Consider the following 24,763-nt stretch of genomic DNA (forward strand, 5'->3'; position numbering starts at 1 on the left):
TCGTACGGCAGATAGTTTACGGTGCGACCCTATTCGGAGCTCTATGTTGATTTTGTAACTGAGCAATAGCGGCTTGCTGAGCCTGAAGCATCTCGAATATCACTTGGAGACTGACTCCTTCATCTCCTCTGCTTTGTGTTCCTTGGCCACTAGATCGGCCTTCTCTGCGTACGCTCCCATCGATATTTGTGCCTAGGTCTGCGTTTAGAGCAATGTGTGAACTGACATCGACTGGGTTGGCAACCGGTGCTCCCCCGAGATTAACCTGTGGCACCTCGACTCCTGGAGCAATCACATTTTCGTTTTCATCGTGGAATCCGAGACCATTGTCACCGTGTGTGGATGTGTTTTGTGAGTTTGACATGTTTTAACCTGAAAGCAAAGATACTTGACAAGAACAAGCATAAAATAATGTGTTTTAGCAGAATCAGTACTGAACAATCACTATTATCCTTAGCCCCACGGTGGACGCCAAATTGTTTACCCTAAAAATTGAGTAACAATTAAACTTATATTGTGGTTTTAAGGATATATGATTTGAACCAACATCAATTGATAAACAACGAATTAAATAGATAAATTGGACAATAAAATAAATCAAACTGGTCCGCAAACAATACCTCGACCTCGATTCGAGATAGTCTCGAGGCTAGTTAATAAGAACAATGGAGGATGGAACAAACAACGATGAACAGTAAGTAAAACAAAGAAAGCAACGTATATGTATATTCTTATAAGTGAATAATCATTGTTTTTGTTCCTCTCTTACAAGTGAATAGGACCATTCTTTATATAACAGAGGAATCATAAATAAGGTACAACTCTAATAACGAAAATAGATCCCATGATTGATACTAATAACCGCTTTGATTTGATCTGTTCTGGGATTTCCGCCGTGATCTTCGACCGATTACTGACATCTCATCATTCTGTTATTACGCCTTACTCGAAGTCAGTCATGCTTGATCTCGATTGTTGCTGGCCTCGATCTCAATGAACACTTCGATCTCTAGACTTGATGTTCTATCTTCGAGCTCGAACCCGATCTATTATGAGGTTACCCTCGAGGCAACCCGATTTCGACCGTATATAAACCTTAAATCCAACTCTACTAGTATGTAATAATGGTCTATCACTTGACTTTACTAGTTCTTTTTCGGTATGATTACTATAATAATATGTTATATCATCCTAGTCCTTAGTGTTAGAGGGTTTGCTACTTTTTTAGGTTTAGATGGTAAACGACAACATTATATTCCTATTGGTACATGTTTTTCCACAGAAAATCTTATTAATATCAACGTCAGGTATCAGAATAAAAAATAATAATGGGAAAATGATACGTCTGGCTATGGACTGCCCACTAATAAAGGTGTAATTCATAGAATATGAAAATCCTGCTGCCCCTTTGAATTTCAGAAGGGCTACAAAGCACTTTTAATTTCATATATAAATTCTGGAAATCCATTTGGGGAGGGAGCGGGGGGGCTTGCTATTTGACGCACACAGTGAACAGCTAGAGAAGAAGATTGTTCAACTTGATATTCACCTTTAACCTGATATATAGTAGCTTTAAAATCAAAAGCGAAATGAAAAATGTAACAAAGAAACAAAAAAAGGGTAAGCCCACACCACATCACACAATATAACATGAAAAAAAATGAAGAGACCTACAACTCCGCAAGAAATAGAGGCTGATTCAAAATTTAAACTGTATGGATTAATCTTATAGAGCATGTTTGGAAAGCCGCCTAGGAATTGATTTTGGGTGTAATTGGGTGTAATTACACGGCCTGACATATTTGTTTGACATGGAATTAAGTGTAATTGAAGGGGTGTAATTACACTCTCCAATTCTCAAAGGGAGGTGAGAATTAGTGTTAATTACACTGTGCAATTACAAGGTTGCTTTTTAGTTTCTTTCTTTTTTGTTTTTATTTTAATTTATTTTCTTTATAACTTTTTATTTCTATTATTTTACTTTTTAAATTTTATTTTTACTTTTTAATTTCTTTGTACATTATTTATCTTTTATTTCTCTACCCTTACTTCTTGTGATTCCATGTAATTGCTTATATTTTATTTTTTATTTATTTTATTATTCTATTTTTTGAAACTACACCTCATAATATTAGAAATAATGAGTCACTAACAAACTTGGCATATACTGAGTGATGTAATTAAAGTAAAATTTCGTTGTTGAATTTTGTTATAAACTTATTATGTTTCCTAATCTTAAGTTGTAGTGGAACTTACAATTATTATGTCGGAATTTGACATATGTTAAACTATTTGTTTTTTTGAATTTTGATATAATATTATGTTCATGGTTCCAATTTACTTGTTTTAGTAGTACTGGCTCACATTGCATGTTGTTCATTTTTTAGTTAGAATTGATAGATTAGTTTTGTCAAACATTTGAATAATATTATGACATATATTTATAAATATTAATTTATTTATCAAATATGAATTCCATGATATTCTTACAAAACGTATTTTTATAGTTTTTGTAAGTATCTAAACTAAATGTTATTAAAATATATATATATATATATATATATATATATATATATATATATATATTATTTTTACAATATTAGTTATAAATATATGATTGCTAATTAATGTATATTCACGAAAAAATATATATCTTAAATACCAAATATAATATTATTTATAATTATAAAAAATTATAGGCATACATTTATTATATTAACTTTTAAGTTTTGATAATTACTTCATTTAAAATTTAATCTAACTGTGTAATTACACTTGTGCAACCAAACAGTAAACTTGTAATTACACTGTAATTACACTATGACAAACAAACAGGTCGTCGTAATTACACAACTACGTAATTACTAGGATGTGTAATTACCATCCCTAGTAATTGCACCAATTTTATTTACCCGGTGGCTTTCCAAACAGACCCTTAAGGTTTTTACCATTGAACCCATTATATTTTTGAAGTTATGGGTTCATATATACTATTTTTGTAATTTTAATGAATTTTTCATATAAATTTTTATTTCGCGTCGAAAGTTATAAATTCAATTAAACCCGCCATTAATAAGTCTAAATTAATACTAGTAGGAAAAAGAACTGTTCGTGTAAGCTCTCTTGCTCTTTCTTCCTGTGTGTCGTAAATTCATTTTTTTTTTTTTTTTTGCGTTGAACAACTTAATATGTGTTAATTGTATCAAGATGGAACTTTTGAACTCTTCATTAGTTTTGAAGTTCATTGTATGATCAAAGAGGCAGAGCCTTCCATCATTTGAGAACTTTAATCAAGTAAAATCGACTATCTCAATGATGATCACCCCTTATCTTTTAGAATTATTGAGTTTCGTTACAATTGAATGCAAATTGTTCATTTAGTTTATTTTAATTGCTTATCGACTGATGATTTCTCAATAGGGGTAAAAGAACAAAAACAAATTACATTCGCCTTTGAAATGGATATCAAGTAGACAAGTAGAATAGATTGATCAATATACTAGGCTTTAGGTTTGCACGTTATGTTGGAGCCCAGAATGAAAACTTAGCCACATGCACAGCTCGCCCAACAGTGTGACTTGGCCCATTTTTCTTCTCTTTTATCAATTACTTGTAATTTTGTATTAGTTGTATTTTTTCATTTTTTTTCCTGTAAATATAAATACTCTTTTAGTGAAATAATAAAGAACATATAGTTTTATTCTTCCACACATCATCTCGTTTTTCTCTCTCTTCTCTCGACCCTTATGGGGTTTTCTATCACTAATTCCGACATAGCTTACTGAGCTTCAATCTAACATGGTATCAGAGCGGGGATTCTGATCCCCCGTGATGTGAGCTTCATCTTCAACGGTAAATTGGTTGAAGATTTCACCGGAATCAGTTTTTGGTTAAAGCTCGAGGAGTTAGTGAATCTGTTGCTACTGGACCAAAATTTTGGGGCTTATGCTGGAATCTCTCTCTGCATCGTCTACATCAGCGAAAATTTCTGGTTTCGTGATGGATTCGACAAATTTAGGGGTAAATTCAAGCTAGGGTTTGCGGTGTATACGAGACCCTACTTCTTCGGGATTTTTAGAAGAAGGCTAGTAATATCACTCTAATTTCACCTTTGAGATCCATATTGATATGATTTGGGGTTATACCGTATGAGAATTCATGTCTGCAATATTTTGCATGTTATCAAGTTTAAGCCCGATTGTCTGTTATATATTGTAGTTTCCTTTTAGTTGACTTTAGTTAGGTGATAATATGGGTAGTCATGTGGATAACCTCGCCTCTCTTCCAGTTTTCACTCCTGAGGGTTTCACACCCTTTACACTAGAACCTTCTCACCCTTTCTACGTGCACCCGTCAGACAATCCGGGTAGCCAACTAGTACATGTCCTATTCAATGGACATGGGTTTGTACTATGGAGAAGTAGAATGATTACTTCTCTTTCTGCTAAAAACAAACTAGGCCTATTAGATGGAAGAATTGCTCAACCTCCTACCAACTCTCCCTATTTTTCTTACTAGGAGAGGTGTAATGATATGGTCAAGTCTTGGATAACCAACTCTGTTTCTAGAGACATATCCACTAGTGTTATGTGCTTTAGGACTGCAAAGGAGGTTTGGACTGACATCAATGAAATATTTGGGCGATCAAATGGGTCTAAATACCTTCAAATAAAATCAGTTCAACTGTCCAAGGGTCATTTGACATTGCCACATACTTTACCAAACTTAGGAGTCTTTGGGATGAATTAAATTCCTCATATGTAGGTCTCATATGCTCTTGTGGAGCTCTTCCCAAGTTTATAGAAGATTAACAACTTTTTGAATTCCTAAATGGGTTGAATAACTCTTACTCAACTGTGAAGAGTGTTATCATGATCATGAATCCTTTACCACTAATAAGAAAAGCTTACTCTCTTTTACAACAAGATGAGAGCCAAAGAGAAACTCAAACCCCTATTCCAAACTTCTCCAATGAGTCTGCCTCTTTCTCTGCATCTTCAGCTCCTCCAAATAGAAACTTCACCCAAAGGATCAATTTTAATTTCAGGAAGAATAATTCTTCTGTTTCTTATAAATATTGCAAGAAACCTAGGCACACAGTGGAGAAATGCTACAGACTACATGATTTCCTTGCAGATTTTAAGTTTACCAAAGGCAAGAAATCAGCCTCATGTGTCTAGTCTAACATTCCACCCAATCAGTCTACTATTTCTCTACAACCATCTACTGAGAATTCTGCTCATGGTTTCACCAAGAAACAGTACCATCACCTGATGACTTTATTCTAGCAAGTCCAACTATCTCCTGGTGTTGGTTCTGATAATTTCCCTGTTGAGGAATCTGAATTAACACATTTTGCAAATTTATTCACTGCTTATGATGTAGATTCTGTTGCTTCTCATATATGTACATCCTCTCAGTTAGGTGTAAATCCTTGGATATTAGACTCGGGAGCAACAAATCACATGACCCCACATAAATATCTACTTCACAACCTTGCGCCTTTACCTAAACTCTTTCTTGTTACTCTACCTAATGGATATAAAGTGAAGGTTTTGTCAACTGGTTTTTACATCTCAGACATGATAGAACCTTGCTTAATGTCCTTCTTGTACCTTCCTTTCATTTTAACCTAATCTCTATACACTAATTAATCTCAGTTGGATTGCATAGCCATTCTTACCAAAGTTAATTGTTCTTTACAGGGCCCTTTTATGAAGAGGCCACTGGTAATTGGTAAGGTTGCTGGGAGATTGTACTATCTGCATCCTGATGCTGATTTGTTCTCATCCCAAGTGTGTCTTCTTCTTTTTCCAATTCTGTTTCTTGTAATAAGTCTGATAATCTTTCATTTTTTGCAAATACTCTTCCATGTAATCAGACATCTGTTATAAATAAAATAAATTTATTTTGGCATCAAAGGCTAGGATATATGCTTTTTCATAGAATGACATCTATTCCTTTTCTATCTGATAAAATTTCTTCCAAACAATCTTTTATTTATTCTGTTTGTCCAATGGATAGGCAACAAAGACCTCATTTCCAAGTTGAAAGAAAAACTAAATTGTTAGAGTTAGTTCACACTGATATTTGTGAACTTGGAAGAATTTTAACTTGTAGAGGGCTTTAGATACTTCTTGTCCCTAGTTGATGACTATAGCAGGGCTACAGGACTCATCTTTTATCATGTAAAAGTAATGCTCTTTCTGTCCTAAAAGCCTTTACCTCTATGGTTAAAGTACATTTTAGATCCTCAACTCAAATCTTCAGGTCTGAATGCCTATGAACTTGGTAGTAGTTCTGAGGCTGTTACTTTCTTTACCAATCAGGGCATTTTACACTAAACAACTATTTCACACGTCCCACAATAAAATGTAGTTGTGGAAAGGAAACATAAATACTTGTTGGAAGTATCTAGAGCCATTCTTTTCCAATCTAAACTCCCTCTCAAATTATGGGGTGACTGTGTTCTAACTAGGGGTGTTCATAAAAATCTGAAAAACCGAACCAAATCGATCAAAAAAACTGATACTTTTTAGGTTTGTTTTGGTTTTGGTTTTGAATTTTAAAAACCGATCATATTTGGTTTAGTTTTGGTTTTAATTAAAAATAACCGAAAAAAACCGAACCAAACCGACTTTAGAAGTAGCTATTTAAATTTATTATTACACCTATATATATGTATATTTTCATATAAAGTTTCTAAACTTTTATGGTACATATTAGTCGTTTGTATTTTTATTCTAATTTTTTTACTATTATAATAATCTAATTCTTTGCCTTTACATTCTAGTTTTATTGGTAGTTTTCTTTTGCTAAGTACAAGAATTTATTTTATGTTAAAAAAATCGATTTTTAATTGAGTACTTAAATTATTCATCACTATTTGATTCAATTATCGTCATTATATCTTGGTAAATGATAGATTTTTCAAAGAGCAATTGGTTTGATAGTGTTACGTTGAAAATATAGTATTCGGAATATGTGTTTGGTAGTGTATGTCTCATATTTAAGGAAAAACCGATAAATAACCGAAAAAATCGAAAACCAAGAAAAACCAAATTGATAAAAAACCAACTGAATTGGTTTGGTTTGGTTCTAATATTTGAAGAACCGACTCACTTGATTTGGTTTTTTTTTAGGGAAAAACCGATCCAAACCGAACCATAAATACCCTTAGTTCTAACTACTACCTACTTAATTAACAGAATGTCTTTGACTATCTTAAACAAAATTTCTCCTTTTGAAAAATTATATGGCCATCCACCTTCTTATACTCATCTGAAGTCCTTTGGTTATTTATGTTTTGCCACTTCCCCCAAGTTTGGCGGGCAAAAATTCCAATCTAGAGGCATACATAGCCTTTTCTTGGGGTACCACTGTGGCAAAAAAAGTTACAAACTTCTAAACCTCTCCACCTCATCTATTTTCTACTCTAGGGATGTAGTATTTCATGAACATATTTTTCCTTATGGTTCAACAGATTCCTCCACTGTCACTTCCTCTTCCTTTCCACCTTTCGTAGATCTCCTCCTACAACTACTGCTACAACAGATGCTCTTTTTGTATCTGGTCTCTCTTCTCTTCTTGTCACCTCTCCTCATTCCTCTCCCTCTCCTTCTACTTTTGTCCCTCAATTTCCTTCACATTATGCTACTCAACCTTCTCCACCTGCTCCTGTTATCAGGAAGTCCACCAGACTTGTTACTTAACCATCATACCTCAAGGACTATATCTGCAATTCTATCCTTCCACATATTCATGTTTCTGCAGTATCTAAGGTGCCCCAAACTGAGTTGCATGTGCATGAGCCTCAATATTAGCAGCAGGCAGCTTCTCATCCTGCCTGACAAGAGGCAATGCTAAAGGAATTTCAGGCTCTTGAGTCCAATCAAACTTGGGACACTGTCCCCCTTCCCCTCACAAAGGCCATCCCTTGTAAGTGGGTTTACAAGATTAAACAGAGGGCAGATGGTTCTATTGAAAGGTATAAAGCAAGGCTTGTTATCAAGGGTGATACTCTGAGAGAAGGTATTGACTTCACTGAGACATTTTCCCTTGTTGTCAAGCTAACAACCATCAAATGTCTCCTGACCTTAGCTGTGAAGAGATGTTGGACTGTTTTTTGGTTAGATGTTAACAATGTATTTCTTCATGATAACCTTCATGAGGAAGTCTATATGAATATTCCACCTGGAATGGATGTCTCCTCTACCTCTGAATCTCCTCATTTGGTCTGCAGGCTCAAGAAGTCTTTATATGGCCTCAAGCAGTCTTCTAGATAGTGGTTTTCTAAACTGTATGAACCTCTGCACTCCAGTGGCTATATTTCCAGTCTCAATGACTATTCTCTATTCACAAAGTCTTCCTCTGGTTCTCTGGTTGTCTTAGCAGTGTATGTTGATGATATTTTGCTGGCTGTAATGACAGTTCTGAATTGAATTCTTTGAGACTGTTCTTGGACACTCAATTTAAAATCACGGATCTAGGTTTGGTTCATTATTTTCTGGGTTTGGAAATTTCCCAGCACCCCAACGGTACTTGATGAGTCAACACAAATACACCACTGACCTTCTTCAAGAGTTCAATTGTCATCACTTCTCCACTGACCTTCTTCAAGAGTTCAAGTACATACAGAAGACTGATTGGGAAGCTTAATTTCTTACAACACACAAGACCTGCCATTTTCTTTTCTGTACAACATCTCAGCCAGTTCCTTCAGAAGCCCCAGGTCCCTCATATGATGGCTGCTATTCATGTTCTCAGATATCTTTTACATGACCCTGCTCAAGGTATTTTGCTCTCTAGTTCTGATGATATGTCTCTTGTGGGATTTTCTGATTTTGATTGGGGTTATTGCGCAATCTCTCGCAAGTTTGTGAGTGGATTTTATATCACTCTTGGTGGCAGTCCTGTATCTTGGAAAAGTAAGAAACAAAGGTTGAGTATAGGGCCTTGAGAAAACTGGCTGCAGAGGTTGCTTGGTTGGTCTGACTACTAGGTGATCTTGGTTTGGCTATCTCCAACCATGTCCCTGTCTATTGCGACAGTCAGGCCGCACTCCGCATAGCCAAGAATCATATTTTCCATGAATGCACCAAACATATCGAGATTCATTGTCATTATATGTGTGAATGCATCACTGCCGGTCTTATTACCTTACATTTTGTTTCCACTGCAGGTCAACTGGCTTATATTATGACTAAGGCCTTGCCCAGTCAGTTGCATTATGGTATTCTTTGCAAGCTTGGTATTTCTTCACCCTCAAGCTTTGGGGGGGAGGGGGGAGTGTTGGAGCCCACAATGAAAACTTAGCCACACACAGAGCTGGCCCAACAGTGTGACCCGACCCACTTTCCTTCTCTTTTACCAATTACTTGTAATACTGTATTAGTTGTATTTTTTTATTTTTTCTCTGTAAATATAAATACTCCTTTAGTGAAATAATAAAGATCAGATGGTTTTATTCTTCCACACATCATCTCGTCTTTCTCCCGACCCTTCTAGGGTTTTCTATCACTAATTCTGCCATAGCTCACTGAGCTTCAATCTAACATGTTGCACTATGGTTTAGTTCCTCCTCCTGAGTTTTTCTCTATTTTGTGCGGTCTAGGACCCTAGTTTAGTCATTAGTGGTTCAAACATATGAGGCTTATTTGGTCCAAAATCTTGGGGTTATGGGCCCATGGCCCAATCACTTCAAACTGGTTCGTACTTCATTTCAATTTTCTTTGTTGACTACACACTTCTTAATCTATAACAGCTACTTCCTCCTAGATTTGGTCTTATGTATTTTGGTTCACAGGTCCGAATCACTTTGCACCTGCTTGAATACACCTAACAAATGTGTTGATTTTAAATAAAGTTCAAATTTCTACTTCTGATATTGATTAATGGTTGATATTTTTAATGGGTTAGGGACTTGGGGCATTTATTAGGCAGTGCCCATTATATGTTTAATCTTAAGGTATTGTTGCCTATCCTCAATAAAAAGGAATTAAAGCTATGCACAAGTCCAGGTAAAATGTGGTCGAAAAGGTGATAATTTATGCGACGATAGCTTTTCTCCATTTTCTTTTTCAAACAAGAACTTGAAGATGGCCCATAATTCTAAAGTTGATGGCCATTAATTCAACTCGTTCTTCACTTATTGAAGAAAACATTTTTAGTGAAAAATATTTTCCTACATATTAAACACACCAGTGATGTTTTTTTCCTACTTATATTAATAATTCCACAAGATTTCATAAACCGAATAATCCCATATATAAATCAGAGTATCATTTCTTATCTATATCAGATAATACACAAAAACAATGTACAGTCTACATGATAAAAACATTTGAGTTAAAATGTGGTTAGATATTTTGTCTAGAGCTAGAACTAATGTACAGTCCATATGATATACACACACATTTTAAATGTGGACGCTAACAAGTGATTGACATGTCAATTTCATTCTGAAATTTTGCTGTGATACCAGAAAAGAGTAAAGATTATCTCCAATAAATGACAATACGCAAGAAACTCCTCACTATGCATAATACGGTAAGTAATTATATATATATCTTCAGTCTTCACATGGTAAGCAAATATGCTATTACTAAATACAAAATATACACAGAATATGTCGTGAAATATTACGAATTTACTCATTCCTATTATTATATGAAAGAGAATGACCCTGTCAAAATTATTAGGAGAATAATTCGTTTGTTTAACCAACAAGTAAGAAAGCTAATCGTGGTGGTGGTCAACAGTCTCTGCAAAGATCATGAGATAAGAGTATATTCTCTCCACCTTCCTTTTCAATTTTCTTTGTTTATAGTGATCATGACGTTTTCCAAAATTATATGACTTCATTTGCTCCACTGATATGGTTGGTTTATTAAACGATTGATTTGAGGGGTTATAGAGATTATGTATGCAGAAAGTTCTCCTTTTTTAAACCAAAAAGTGGTTACGGAAAAAATTTAAAGAAGACAGTAGTAGTAAAAACAAAAAGATGTTAACTTTCTTAATGGCAATTAAGGAAAATCATGGCCTGGAAATCAAGATTTGGATTCGATCTGAGCAGCCAATAAGTAAAGTTAAACCGGCGAGTGAGAGATTCACTATTCATTCATAATGCTTTTCAAAAAGAAAATACGTATTGATTAATACATGTAGAGGAGTATTAGACCGTGTTAGAAATTATTCATTACGCTAATAAGGTATGTAACTATCTTATAATTAACTATGATATCCAATGAAATATTATCCAATATTCTCTTACTAAGTTTAAAAATTTAAACATTTTCTAAATTATGACTTCATTAATATTTCTTTTGACTTGAAATACATCAATTTCCAAACAAAAAATCGGATTAGTAAGTTAAAAGCATCCCAATTTAAACACCACAATGTATGAACTCGAATTTTATTAACCTCTTCATTGCTAGATTTAACTCCCCTTAACTCTGTGAAGGAAAACAAAGCTTCGTATTTGTTTCGTATTAGATATGTTGTTGGATTGACTTTTAAAATATAGTTTATAAGTTAAAGGCCAAAATCTTAGATAGCCCATTAAACTTGGCACGTTTTGTAAAATAAATATATAAACTTATGGGGTGATCAGATAAACACTTGAACTCGTCCAAAGTGTAATTTTTAAACACCTATGTATGTTAGACTTTGTGCATGAGGTCCAAATGCCACATACATGACAAATGAACGAATAATATATTAATTAACACGTGTATTTTCTTTTTCATGTAAGCAAATAATAGTCTAAAGCAATACCTTTCATTTGTTCATCTTCTCTCTCTTCCCTTTCTCATACCCAACTCCCACCCCATTCCTTATCTAATTTGTATCATAGTTCTTGTAATTCTAAAGTTAAATTTCATCCAAACTACAACATTAATAAAATATTATTAATAGACTTTCTTTTCATATTATAGATAGATTTTTTTTTCTTTTCAACAAATGAGTATTTTTTTTCATGATATAAAAAAGTATTTTTTTTCTTTTTAACAAAAAAATTACTTTCTTTTCATGATGTAGAAAAAATATTTTCTTTTATTTCAACAAAATGATGAAGTAAAAAGTATTTTCTTTTCATAATGTAGAAAAGACATTTTATTTCATTTCAACAAGATGAGTATTTTCTTTTCATGATGTAAAAAAAAGTATTTGCTTTTATTTCAATAAAATGAATACTTTATTTTCATGTTGTAGAAAGAGTACTTTTTTTTCAACCAAAAAAAGAGTATTTTCTTTTTAGCTATGGAGCACCAATTTCAACGTTGTTTTTGCGTAAAAAAGTAATATATCACATTAATTCCTTTGGGTTTGTATGAATTTTTAGAAGAATAATTAAATTCTTGAAGAAAATAGAGTCCTGATAACGTTGAGTTTTGGGAAGGGGGAGGAGCAAGGAAACATGTGGACTTGGGAAAGAGGGGTGAGGAGAGTACCATACAAAAATATTTTCTACTCTTTAACCAAATACGAAAAATATTTTCTACTCACTAACCAAACAAGAAAAATAAGTGATAAAACCACTCATTTTTCATGAAAATATTTTACTTTGTACCAAAAAAACCCTTAAAGTTGAGAGTAAAAAAAAAAGGGAGGAAAGTGGAAGCACATCCCCTTTCTCTCACCAAAAAATTAAGTCACGACAAATGTGCTGCCACGTCACAGAAGTAGTAGATGTTAAAATCACGTGACAGAAAACCGACGCCTTTTATCAATCCACGTTTCGTATTCGGTCCTAATCGTGCCGCTAAATGTTATCGGTCACGAAGAAAATGCGTAACTACATGTCACTCTAGCACTCTGCTTTCATCAACTTTTCAGTAGTATAAATTAGAACCATCGTCTTGTGTCTAGGTTGTTCAATTGGAATCTTCACTCAACCAGTAGTCACTCTCTGTCTCAATCTGGTAACACTTCCCTTTCTCTCATATCTCTATACATTTTTTCTTCAAGTTTAGGTTTTTTTTTATGCTCTTCATTTCTTGATTGCAGTGTGAATCCTTTCATATTTAGAAATTACTTGAAAACTACTATAAAGGTTGAATTTTTCTTTAATTGTTGATAATATTTTATTAATGCGATACAAAATTGTAGCAAATAAACAAATGTTGATTTAGCATTTGAATGTTGTAAATTAAGCTTGAAAAATGCTAGATTTGCTTGTCGGTGTCAGCTGATATTGTTTCAAGTGAGGAAAGAAAGAAATGAAAGGAGGGATTTCTAATTTTTGGGTGAAACAGGATAAGAAGAGATAATAGTGTTGATGGAGCTGAGCAGAAGTTATCGTAGTTTGTCTTTTTTGTTTGTGATATTATCAACTTTTTGATATTTTACAAATGAATTCAAATCCCAGTGGAGGCAAAAAATTACTAGGCCATTTCTCACGTCCTCAGCCTTGACGGGCAGAGTTTTGTATTAGTGGGAGTAGCAGGTAGCCAGCCAGTGGAATAGTCCTGGTGCGCGTAAGCTGGCAGGATGCTACCGTCATAAAAAGGAATGAAATCTCAAATATCGATCAACTTAAACATATGATTTTATCAACAACAAATTGTTCGAATGAGGGTGGGTGGGAGTTTCCACTTTTTAAAATTAAGGGCTTTGTTTAATGTTTGGACTGTGTGATTGAGTTCTTCTAAGTCATCATTTATGTCATGTAGGGGTTTTGTGATAAAAATTACTGAATACTTTTGTATGATTTATGTTTTTGTTATGTATCTTGAGATTCATTGAAGTATCTGTTATTGTCATTGAAGTAGAACATGGCGGAAGCTAGTGCACCAGCTGTCCCAAGTAATGAGTTATTGGAGTGGCCAAAGAAAGATAAGCGCCGGATCTTGCATGCCGTGTATCGCGTCGGTGACCTTGATCGTACCATCAAGTATGTGGTTCGACATAATGAGATCCTTTACAAGTGTTGATCTTGTTTTTGTGATAAGATAATAGTGGAATCTTTTTTTTCTTCTTCTTTTCTAGGTTTTACACAGAATGTTTTGGGATGAAATTGTTGAGGAAGAGAGATATCCCAGAGGAGAAATACTCCAATGCTTTTCTTGGTTTTGGCCCTGAAGAGTCTCAGTTTGTGGTGGAGTTGACATATAGTAAGTTAAAAGCTTTTGTATGTCTGCTTACTTATGGATTCTTAATTCTAGATATAGCCCCTGTCTAGTTCATAAAAGAAAAGAAAAAAAAAGGAGGTTGGCCATCTCTACGGACTTCACCATGTGACCAGCTTCTGAAGACAATGTGAGCTTTGAGATTTAGTCTCTCATCTTAAAACTCCTTCCCTGAAGATTACAGGGATTGTTATTCTTGCTTTGTTATCTGATTTTTCTTTTTTCTCTTTTTGGGTGGGGTGGGGGATTAGAGGATAAAGTATGAGATACTTAGCTTACAGTTCCTCCAATAGGGAGCCTCTTGGAGAAGGGGATACCAGGAGAGGACTTGATTTACTGAACCAAAGGTGCATTAGTTGGTTAAGGAGCATATATTTTAAATAGTTTACTGATTATCCCACATCAAAAATTGAACTATATACTGTATCTTGAAGTGTAATTTCAAATCTGACATAGATAGAATTATACAGATTATGGAGTTGATAAGTACGACATTGGAACTGGCTTTGGGCATTTTGCTATTGCAACACCAGATGTAAGTGCTTTTTTGTTAGCAAAATCACGTGGCACCATTTATTGCTTCTAAATTTGCTATCTTTGCTTCTTTTCTTAAGGTTTACAAACTGGTTGAGGAGATAAAGGCCAAGGGTGGAACTGTCACAAGGGAGCCTGGTCCTGTCAAGGGTGGATCTACTGTTATTGCTTTTGTCAAAGATCCTGATGGCTACCTCTTCGAAATCCTCCAGCGAGCGTCTACTCCTGAACCACTTTGCCAAGTGATGCTTCGTGTGGGTGATCTTGAGCGCTCCATCAAATTCTACGAAAAGGTGACCTTTTCTTACTTATATTTGCTCTTTACAGATATTCTCGTGTATATCCTGGATTTTCCAAATGCAAACTTCATACAGAAATTTCTAGCATGAACTGTGAAGAAAAAGAGAATGCTTGCCACTTTTGTGGACATGCATTTATCTCATTTCTAGTTTACACAATACAGTAAAGGCAATACAATAAAAAAAATTGATCCCATAGTCAAATTGTGAATAGCATTGGGTTAGACACGTTTGGTGGGATAAATCCTTACTTTTCTTTAAGCTTAAACAATGCGGGCCTAAATTGGTTCAAGTTACACCCACTATGACAGCAATTCAGAAAGAGGATAATTGCATTGTGTTCGTATTTGTTGCTCAAGATATATAGGTCAGGTTGTTACTCAGTGTCAACATGTTATTATAATTATGTATGTTTATGTATTTGTTTATCTACAAGTGTAGTGTGCAATTTGTGGTAATTTGACAGAGTTTGTCTTTGAATGCAGGCACTCGGGATGCAACTGGTGAAGAAAGTTGACAGACCAGAGCAGAAGGCATGTTTGATTATTCTCTTGCCAGCCTTGGAGCTCGGATTACATATACAATATGACTGACGCTTATCTTTTATGATTGTGCAGTATTCCATTGCTATGATGGGATATGCTCCAGAGCACGAGACGGTTGTACTTGAGTTGACATACAACTATGGTGTGACCGAGTACACAAAAGGAAATGCTTATGCGCAGGTTGCAATAAGCACTGATGATGTTTACAAAAGTGCCGAGGTTGTCAATCTTGTTACCCAAGAGCTCGGAGGAAAGATAACTAGACAGCCAGGACCAATTCCTGGACTCAACACTAAGATAACTTCTTTTCTGGATCCAGATGGCTGGAAAACTGTAAGTGTCTGGTTACCATACGCTGTATCATTACTGTGCTTTTGCAAGGCATCTTAATGGGATATGAGCTCATTACTGTGTCCTTGCCTATGGTGTGTTTATGTGTAGGTGCTGGTAGATAATCAGGATTTTCTGAAGGAGCTGGAATCATCAAAGTAACTGGTCAAGAAGATGCTTGGTTGTATTTTACTAGTACTAGATATAAATAAATTGTCAACTGTGGTAGTTATCTTCACATGCAGACTTATGCAGATGGTTTAGCACCGTAATCAACTATGTTTAAGGACTTTTCTGAGACATTCTCGTGTGTTACAATACAAATATGACATCTTTGCCTTATTATGAGTATGTTGTAGTGCTCCCTCTTCCTTTTGAGTTTCTCTAATGAATGAAATCATCCCATCAGCAAGTACGTATAGTTTCTGATATACCCACAGGCAGGGACTGATGTATCGTGATTACTGCAAGAGCAGAGAATTGCAACACCTTAACATTTAGATGTGATAACAATAAATGTTATTGTATTCTAATTCAATGGGTTTTTACCTTTCCAACACCTGGCAACACAATAAATGTTACTGTATTCTGATTCAATGGGTTTTTACCTTTCCGTTAGCAATTAGGTCTGTTATAACACTAGTTTCAGACCTAGAACACTGATCAGCAAAGCAAGGTGGCTGGGGTGGGATAATTTAACAGTCCTATTGGGCAGTGTGGTAGAATTAAGTTTCTGAATAATTATCAGTTGAGATCAACGGAAAACTTTGAATATTATTAAGACATAATATGGGTGTTTGATAAATATAAGGATTGAAGTTAAAAAGATGTATAAAACACAAGTGCACTGGAATCTCGTCTCTCGGTACATTTAGCAAGTGCACCTTTTTCCTCAGCAGAGGGAAAGTTCCAAATGAGGTAGATAAACAACAATTCTTTTGGAAATTTGAATCACTACGACCTACAATGATTAATTGCACCTGAGATTCTCTTGCAGAAAAATAGGGGGTGGGCGGGAAGTGAACCAACAAATCTTTCAAAATGCAGATGTAAAGAATATGAGAGCACAGGGCAGGCACAACTATGGGATTGGTAGTTCCCACCAGATAATACACATACAACATTTTGAAGTTGGGAAACTCCTTTGCAAGTTGAATCTCCCAATATAACATACTTTTGGAAGGCAACCAATTATAGAACTGTGTCCATGGGATAGCAGCCAAGAACTCGAATGAATCTCGCAAATTCCTGTATAAAAGAAATGTTAATATATTTAGAAATGTGGTGCTCAAATCCTGCAAGCATGGCATACCCAATATATACAGCTGCAAAGAGAGAAAGAACATATAAAATAGAAGGAAAGACAACAATATTATGCCTCAATCCCAAGCGAGTTTAGGGTTGGCTATATGCATCCGCAATGCCTATTAAGCCCGTCTTAGTAGGAGAATATATTATTTGTATGTATATATGTGTGTATGTCTGTACGTATGTACACACACACATATATAAGTTTCTTTGGCACGTGAAGGAACAGAAGGAGATGACCAAAGAAAAAGCACATGATGTTCTTAGTTCTGTTACCCAAAACTCTACACACAAGCAAGGCAAGAAGGCAAAATTTCTCTCGCATTTTCAGACATTAACATGAATACATGATGATATTACCAAAATAGTAAGTGCAGTTAGAGGATCAAGTGACGAGCAGGTGGCACAAGACAGCAATTTCAACAGCAACAAGAGAACACATGTAGATGGTAATAGAGCCACCTTAGCAGCCTGTCTACTGTCTGAGGGGTCCTATAAGAGACAGATGTACTGACCTGAAGATGACCAAGAGCATATTGAGCACGAGGTTCTGCCATCGATGCTTCAAAGTCAATGTAAAAGAGGTAGTCAAAGTACCTGCCATCAATTTTAGTCACTTTCTCACACTCCACGACAAGACACATGCCTAGTTAAAATGTACCCTAGCCATGAGAAGAGAATGAAGCAACATGTGTCGGTATGTAAATGTAAAGGATCATCCGGGCACTGGTTGCTTCAGTCAGAAAGTTAAAGGACTGGAGCTGTTGGATGTTACTCAATCATGCTATGACTTAACATACACATTTATGGTTTGGAAATGTGGGGAAGGAAAAGATGATAATCGATGGAAGGGAGTATTACGAAATAAATATATGGTTTGAAAAGGAAGTCATGAGGGACTAGAAAAAGTCACATTCTTGGCTGCAGAAATCCTCAACTTTTGCTTCTTCCATGAAAATTAAATAAGGAAGAACACAAATTCTAAACTTCCAATTCCACCCTTCTCTTCCCTGGCAAAATGAAAAGGACAAACAAACACAGCCAACTGAATGACTCCTGCGATTCCATTTTTTTTCAAGGCAATTGAACTATTTCTCTTTCTTTCGTTTTTTGGTTTCTGGATAAGCTTTAGGCACTTGAACTGCTTATGAAGCAGTATATCTAACAATGTGCCTTTAACAATTTGACCACCAGAAATTAGAAGCAAATACACCATGTATCAAGGAGCGCTATAGTGGCATATTAAACATATACCAGAGGCAAGGACTAAGTTTACTCGCTTGGAGATTCATCTTTCCTCCAAATTATGCTGTTTTACCTACATGCTTCACTACTCCACAACCTTGAAAAAGGGCTATGGGGCATGGAGTGGGACAAGGTCACAATAAGGAATTTATTGTGGGAGGGAGACGACTGATCAAATGCAACCTTAAAACATCTCGTCTTTTTTCTTCTTTCCAAAATTGCAATTGAAAAAAGATGATTTTTACGAAACCATTTTTCCCTTTAGGAAGAAATTAGCAAAAGCTGTGGGTGTAAATCCAAAATCTCAAGAGAACTATTATATCAATCCATCAACTACACTCAATCCCAAACTAGTAGGAGTCGGCTATATGAACACTTTATAGCAATTCAATTCTATTCACAAATTCAATAAAAAAGGATTTATCATAGTTAATCTATTTTTACACTGGCTTTTAGCCCACCGTTACCCTCCTCTACTTGGGTTTGCGATTAGCTATAGTTTGTGAAACTCATATACTGGGAGTTCAAGCTTACATTTCTCAAAATTCCTAACTGAATTGAGATAACAAATTATATTAATGGAAGCCAAGAATTATAATTGGAAGATATCCAGAGTGGGAAAGATAAATCAAACAGAGCAGACGTGGTTTCAGTCAGTTACTATTCCAATTGCTTAGCGCAATAAACAGTTTTATTACTCACTTGGCACTTCCTTTATTGGAGTCATCTACTACCCTTAACGGGCGCTTCTTTTGAGGCCGGCTCTCAATCTGTATGAATGCAACAAAAACATATCTCAGAGCCTTTAACCAGAGAAGGGAACTACAGAAGCATTTCCAAGGAAATACCTTCGATAAATTGATCTCTCGCAGAGCAAAAACCGCTAAGGCCTTGAATAGAACTCCAGGCCCTTCTTCCAGAGTGAAGACAATGCTAGTCTAGATGTTGGGGAATGTAAAAGGGAATATCAATTATTTGCATAAACTAATAAGTTGGATGAATAAGAAATATGATATTACCTTATATGGCCTATCAGTTCCTGGAATTATGGGCTCCCTTGCTAGTATCAGAAATCTAGTGATATTATCTTGATCATCCTGGTTAGTGGGTCATTCAAATAAACTCATATTACTGAAGTTTTACAGCAGACTGCAGCAAATATATCTGACATATAGCTTTGCAGTTTTTAGCTGGATCTGCTTAGTCAAGAGGGTAGAATAATTTGCATGTAATTGTGATAAAGATGCTAAAAGCAGACAAAAGATTTAAATAATTAAACATCTTCTACCGTCGAGTACAAGTAGGCCACGGACTGCCTTGATAACTATGTTCTTAGATACAGGCACATATATCTCAACAAATGTTGTCGAACCCATAATTTTAACAGTACAATGAGTTCGGTGCAAGATTGGACCCATTAAATTTAAATACTGGAATCGCCTCTAGATACAGGGGTAGGTATCCGACCCTAGTGCGGATCTAGAGACCTGATTCGTCATCACATGAATATTAGGATTCAGAGGTGTATGTCGGCACATTTTTTTGTTGAAAAATTACTACTTAATATCTTCAGTCAACAATGTAATTTGACTCGACTTCTATTTAATTAAGTTAAATGACCAATGATTATTGTGTAATTATGACTTGACTTTCTATTTTTGATTAATTATCCAGAGTTTACTAGTTACTATTCAACTTCATCGACGGGTGCTGGGATATGACTTGAATATTTGGAGAAATCGACATGGGTGTGGCGGTTCATAGAGCAAGATATGAAGCTCAAAAGTTTCAAAGACAGCCACGAGGTTTGAACTCAAACCTAGAAGCATTACTATCTGCAACAAAAATGCATATATTGATGCTGAGCGTTGACAAGGAAGAATTATCCTTGAATAACCTCGCCACACCCCAAAACACCATCTTCGTAGTTTAACTATTTTGATGCTGGCCATTTACCATACTCCTAATTTATCTGGAGTTGTGCCCAAACACCAATGGAGATGAAATGTTTTAGCAGACAAGGTTCACAACCAGAACTGCCTCTGAAAGTTCATTCCTTCTTTTCCCAGATTACCAAAATGAAACAGATGCATCCTCATTTTGACGTGCATGCAAACTTCTTATAGGAAATGTATTTCTTGCTCGTTACATGATCTGTTTCTTCACTAATCAATTCTGTCCATATTGCTAGCTTTTACTCCTTAAGTTTCATATGGTTCCATGTGAAGATAGAGACAAGAATTGAAGGGCTAATAAGAAGTGTGCAAACTATATCTTCTGTCAACAACATTATTTACAGTACTTCTTAGATAGGGATAACTACAAGAGAGTAGCTCGTTGCACGAAGCATCCCGCGTTCACGCAGGGTCCGGGAAGGGCCGCACCCAATGGGATGTGATGTAGGCAGCCTACCCTGATGCAAGCATGAGTGGCTGATTCCACAGCTCGAACCCATGACCTATAGGTCAGACGGAGACAACTTTACCGTTGTTCCAAAGCTCCCCTTCATAGGGATAACTACAATGAGGAAAAAAGAAAGATCAAATACGAGCAATATCCTGTCTCACACTTTTAGAGTAACGTATAACTTTACCAAAATGAACCACTTAGCAATTAGGCTTACATCGCTTAACAAAGGAAATAACTTCCTCTGACCCTTCTGGCAATTTGAGATAAAAGATGAAAGGGAACTATCAATCCCCATGGTGGAGTCTTGTCATTCCACACATAAATCAAGCAAAAAGATGGGTGCAATTAACGAGAACTATAAATAAAAAAACTTGTAAAATTTTCACAATCTTCTTTTTCTGTAGGAAACCTCTAAACCCTCCAGGAATTGGTGAATTCATGAACCAGGAAAACATCCCATGCTCCAGCAAATCTAAACCCTTAAGTCTCAACATTCTGGAGTTGTGTCACATCATCGAAGGTCAGCCAAAATCCTCAAGAGAGTTATTGGTCGACATGCAGTCTAAGCAGATGCTCTTATTTTATGGACATATAAACACACTGGATATTCATATATTCAAGTCATGAGGTGCCCAGACTGGCAGCGAATGTGGCTCAAGACCTAAATTACTAAAAAGAAAATCAAATGCAATTTCAAAAGATACAAAGATGACATGCAGTAAAGAGTAAATACAGAAGGAAAACCTCAGAAATGCAAAATCCTTACCTGAATTCTTTCTGCAAGAATGCTGAGCCCATAAATCTCTGCAGCTCGAGCACTTGCAACTGCTCCAGTATCTCTCGTCCCTTCAGATGCCACAATCTGTCCAGGTGTCAAATAATGTGGAAACACAAACCGCTGAGAATGAGTGAGAATTTAAGGTGTACCTGAGCAGCACTGGCAGTATCATCACCATTGACCCTTGTAACACCTAACTTATTTAACATAATGTTGCATTGTTCAAGTGCCTGAAAGAAATTACTGGTTGTATTAACGTTTACTAAATAGAAATGGAAGCAGATATTCAATGTGCGAAACTAAAGGAAGTTACTGTTTTCTTATATAAAAAGAAAAAGAACTTGGGTCTAACTTAACCCCAAAAGCTAATCCAATATTTCTATATCTTCCCACAATTAATGAGGAGAAAAAAGAGATTCTTCTGAATAATGAAATGAAAAAATTACCTGAGGGTGGCTCACGACGCGCTTTAGTTCCTCTTTCCTGACTCCTGGCAACCCCAAAAGGCAGTGGTTAACAACCAACTGCACTTCTCCCACAATATGCAGCCTATGCCGAAGGAGTAGATCGTAGTTACGGTGGATGCTCCCACCAACTGAGTTTTCAATTGGGAGTACAGCTTTGTCTACTAACCACAACTCAACTGCCTGAGAAATGAGAACTAATACTATAAAGGTGTGACAAACTGCGGGAACAAAATCACTTTGGTTGAATAACACAAATACCTTAAATGCAGCCTCAAACTGGTCACATGGTACAGTTTCACATTTCGGGTATGCTTTAAGTGCAGCCGCCTCACTATATGCACCTGGAATTCCCTACGTTAGACAAAGAAGGATTAATTTAAGAGGAATCTCACTTAAGAATAAAATTAAAAAGTTAAAGAGAATGGAGGCCCTTGCTGACTTGCTGTCTACCTGATAGGCAACTCGCACCTTTGAACCATCACCCTGACCACAGGAAGGACCAGTTGCAGATAAGGGTTCTGAAATAAAAAACAATATTGTGCGTCATGATTTAGATAAATATGGAAGGAACTGAATAATCCCATGAACACAAGAATTGAATTTGATAAAAATTTAGCGCGTCGGACTATTTAGTAGCCAAATGATTTCTTGACATTTTCATCCATGACAAAGTGTACATTACATTAACCCATTATTGAAAGAGGTTATTGCCTGCATTTCAGATGTAGCTTCCATGATAATATGGAGTAAATGAAATCTGAAAAGACATCTATAGAAATCCACACATCGTCTACATCATGGTGAATGAATATGTTCTACCAAACATTTTTTTTCTTGTTCACTGTCAACAGAGGCAACAAATTGAAGTTATATTTCCTTCTAACTTAAATAACTTTTTTGTGGCTGCTGAAAATATAAGGTCATATAATTAAGGAGAAATGTCAAATTCATGGTACAGGAAGAAAACACAATAAGGACACAAAAATGGCACTAAGGTAAACATGGTCTTTGACATAATTGGATCTGTTAAGAAAATGACATGGACTGACAAAAGGTTCCAACTTTATGCAAAGATCAATCTTTTTCATCCAATTCTAACATTTAATCACAACAAACACCTCCTTTTTTACCATTCAAAAAGAACCCCCCAAGTCTATTCTCATTCTGTGACAATCCCACCAACTGTAGAACCCAAAAAAGTAATACTCCCCTCTAAAAAGACTTCATTTTTATTCTGAATTTGTCTCAAATCACTAAAGGCAAGAAATTCTGAATCACACAATACTAAATTACCCAACATTAAAATAAAATGAAAAAACTAACTTGGTAAAGATTGTAAATCCTTGTGAAATCTTTTGGAGTGAGTGATCTGTGTGTCTTCAGCACCAGCAGGAGAAGTTAATGGCTCCTCATCTTCCACAGGAGTGATAGCTCTCTCAGTCAACAAAACCAAACATTCCCATTTCCTAAAGGGCCTGACATTCAAGAAATTTGACCCAGAAAGCCTAGACCCATAATCTGGAAAACCCAATTTCAAAGATTTAGGATAAGTACAACAATGCTGCTGATTGGTACCACAGGCCCAAATTGGCACAGTTTTCAAAGCCATGGTGTTTCAGTGTAGTACCACTCCCAATGTGGTGAAAAATCAGCACACAAATTCAGACACATCAGACTAATGTGACACAAAGATAAGACAAGTGTCTTATGTTGTCTTATTTAGTTTCTTGAATTTTTCTATGAATTTGTCTCAGTTAAGAATGGTCTAAATGAATACTACTATAATTCTGAGGAGACAGATTCTTGGGAAACTGAGGAGAAAAAAATGTAGAAATGGTGGAGAGGTAGGTAAGAAGAATGTTGGCTACACGTTTTCAATGGTTGTAACAGAGTCTTGAAAAGGAGACGGCCTACATTGGAAAACCAGTTGAATGAAAAAACCTCTGCATTTACGCAGTCCTAAGGTTAAACGGAGCTCATATTTTATATATTGCTCAAAAACTTTTATAGTAGTATCAGATTTCTTAGAAATCAAATAAAGATAATTTGTTTATAATAAGGCAGTTATTATTTAAAACAGTTGGATACTGATAAGATATATTTTTGTTCACACTTTATCAATTGGTTGATTATGAAAATATTCTACCACTAGAGCAAGCCTTTTGCCAGCAGCGTCGAGGCTTTCAATTTTGGTATGTATTTATGTACCAACATTTCTTAATTTAAAGCCATATGGAAACAAATAAAAGAAATGCAGAAAATAGCTAAGGCCAATAACGAAAAAGATCAGTTGAATGCTACTCTTGCATTAGAACGCATTCAATCCATAATTTTCTTATTTTAAACTGCTACTACTATTGTTGTGTTAAAAAAATAGTGGTTTGGTTGGTGGTTTTACTTTAGAAATTTGGTGGAGGTTGGAAGATGCTAAGCCAAATTCACCTATGTGGTTGTAACTTGTGACAAATCTACTAAGGGCATCTCCAACTTTACTTCCAAAATGGGGATTTCCCTATTTGGGGATAACTTACTCCAATCATTCCTCCATTTTTTTCCTTCAAAAGAGAATATTATTTTTATATTCTTCTCTCTTTTCTATATTATATTATTATTTTTTATTTTAATTTTATTTTTTAATTTCCATTAAATAAATTTCATCTTTTATTTTCATTAATTTGTAATTTCCATTAAAATAATTCCATAAAATTTTAAA

General features: G+C 35.4%; 2 protein-coding genes across 4 annotated transcripts; one reads left to right on the forward strand and one right to left on the reverse strand.

Annotated features, from left to right (window-relative positions):
• The first annotated feature begins 12,788 nt into the window (after nt 1–12,788).
• On the forward strand, nt 12,789–16,185 carry LOC107805164 (lactoylglutathione lyase GLX1). 3 transcript variants are annotated; one of them, XM_075234782.1, is made up of 8 exons: nt 12,789–12,929; nt 13,779–13,900; nt 13,996–14,120; nt 14,606–14,670; nt 14,750–14,962; nt 15,454–15,501; nt 15,586–15,846; nt 15,955–16,185. In XM_075234782.1, exons 2-8 carry the CDS (start codon nt 13,782–13,784, stop codon nt 16,003–16,005), a joined length of 882 nt encoding a protein of 293 aa, XP_075090883.1. In that variant the 5' UTR covers nt 12,789–12,929; nt 13,779–13,781; the 3' UTR covers nt 16,006–16,185. The 3 variants fall into 3 exon arrangements, with proteins under 3 accessions (XP_075090883.1, XP_075090884.1, XP_075090885.1); XM_075234783.1 differs by having other exon boundaries at nt 12,797–12,929; nt 13,776–13,900; XM_075234784.1 differs by lacking the exon at nt 12,789–12,929 and adding an exon at nt 13,019–13,060.
• A 412-nt stretch (nt 16,186–16,597) lies between these two features.
• LOC107805165 (arogenate dehydratase/prephenate dehydratase 1, chloroplastic) lies at nt 16,598–24,223 on the reverse strand. Its single transcript, XM_016629158.2, has 11 exons — nt 23,374–24,223; nt 22,501–22,568; nt 22,309–22,401; nt 22,030–22,230; nt 21,733–21,813; nt 21,572–21,667; nt 19,416–19,493; nt 19,245–19,334; nt 19,099–19,166; nt 17,667–17,748; nt 16,598–17,091 (listed from the first exon to the last, which is right to left on the reverse strand). Exons 1-11 carry the CDS (start codon nt 23,657–23,659, stop codon nt 17,035–17,037), a joined length of 1,200 nt encoding a protein of 399 aa, XP_016484644.1. The 5' UTR covers nt 23,660–24,223; the 3' UTR covers nt 16,598–17,034.
• Between the last annotated feature and the right edge of the window lie 540 nt (nt 24,224–24,763).

The sequence above is a fragment of the Nicotiana tabacum genome, chromosome 17 (genome assembly GCF_000715075.1).
Source record: "Nicotiana tabacum cultivar K326 chromosome 17, ASM71507v2, whole genome shotgun sequence".
Classification (NCBI taxonomy): domain Eukaryota; kingdom Viridiplantae; phylum Streptophyta; class Magnoliopsida; order Solanales; family Solanaceae; genus Nicotiana; species Nicotiana tabacum.

Excerpts from the sequence above, each read along its gene's own strand:
- LOC107805164 (XM_075234782.1), top strand. The coding sequence starts at position 13,782 with ATGGCGGAAGCTAGTGCACCAGCTGTCCCAAGTAATGAGTTATTGGAG. Across the intron at positions 14,963-15,453 it reads CCATCAAATTCTACGAAAAG|GCACTCGGGATGCAACTGGT; the intron begins GTGACCTTTTCT and ends CTTTGAATGCAG. Across the intron at positions 15,847-15,954 it reads ATCCAGATGGCTGGAAAACT|GTGCTGGTAGATAATCAGGA; the intron begins GTAAGTGTCTGG and ends GTTTATGTGTAG.
- LOC107805165 (XM_016629158.2), bottom strand. The coding sequence starts at position 23,659 with ATGGCTTTGAAAACTGTGCCAATTTGGGCCTGTGGTACCAATCAGCAG. Across the intron at positions 22,569-23,373 it reads GGATTTACAATCTTTACCAA|AACCCTTATCTGCAACTGGT; the intron begins GTTAGTTTTTTC and ends TTTTTATTTCAG. Across the intron at positions 19,335-19,415 it reads GAACTGATAGGCCATATAAG|ACTAGCATTGTCTTCACTCT; the intron begins GTAATATCATAT and ends CCCAACATCTAG.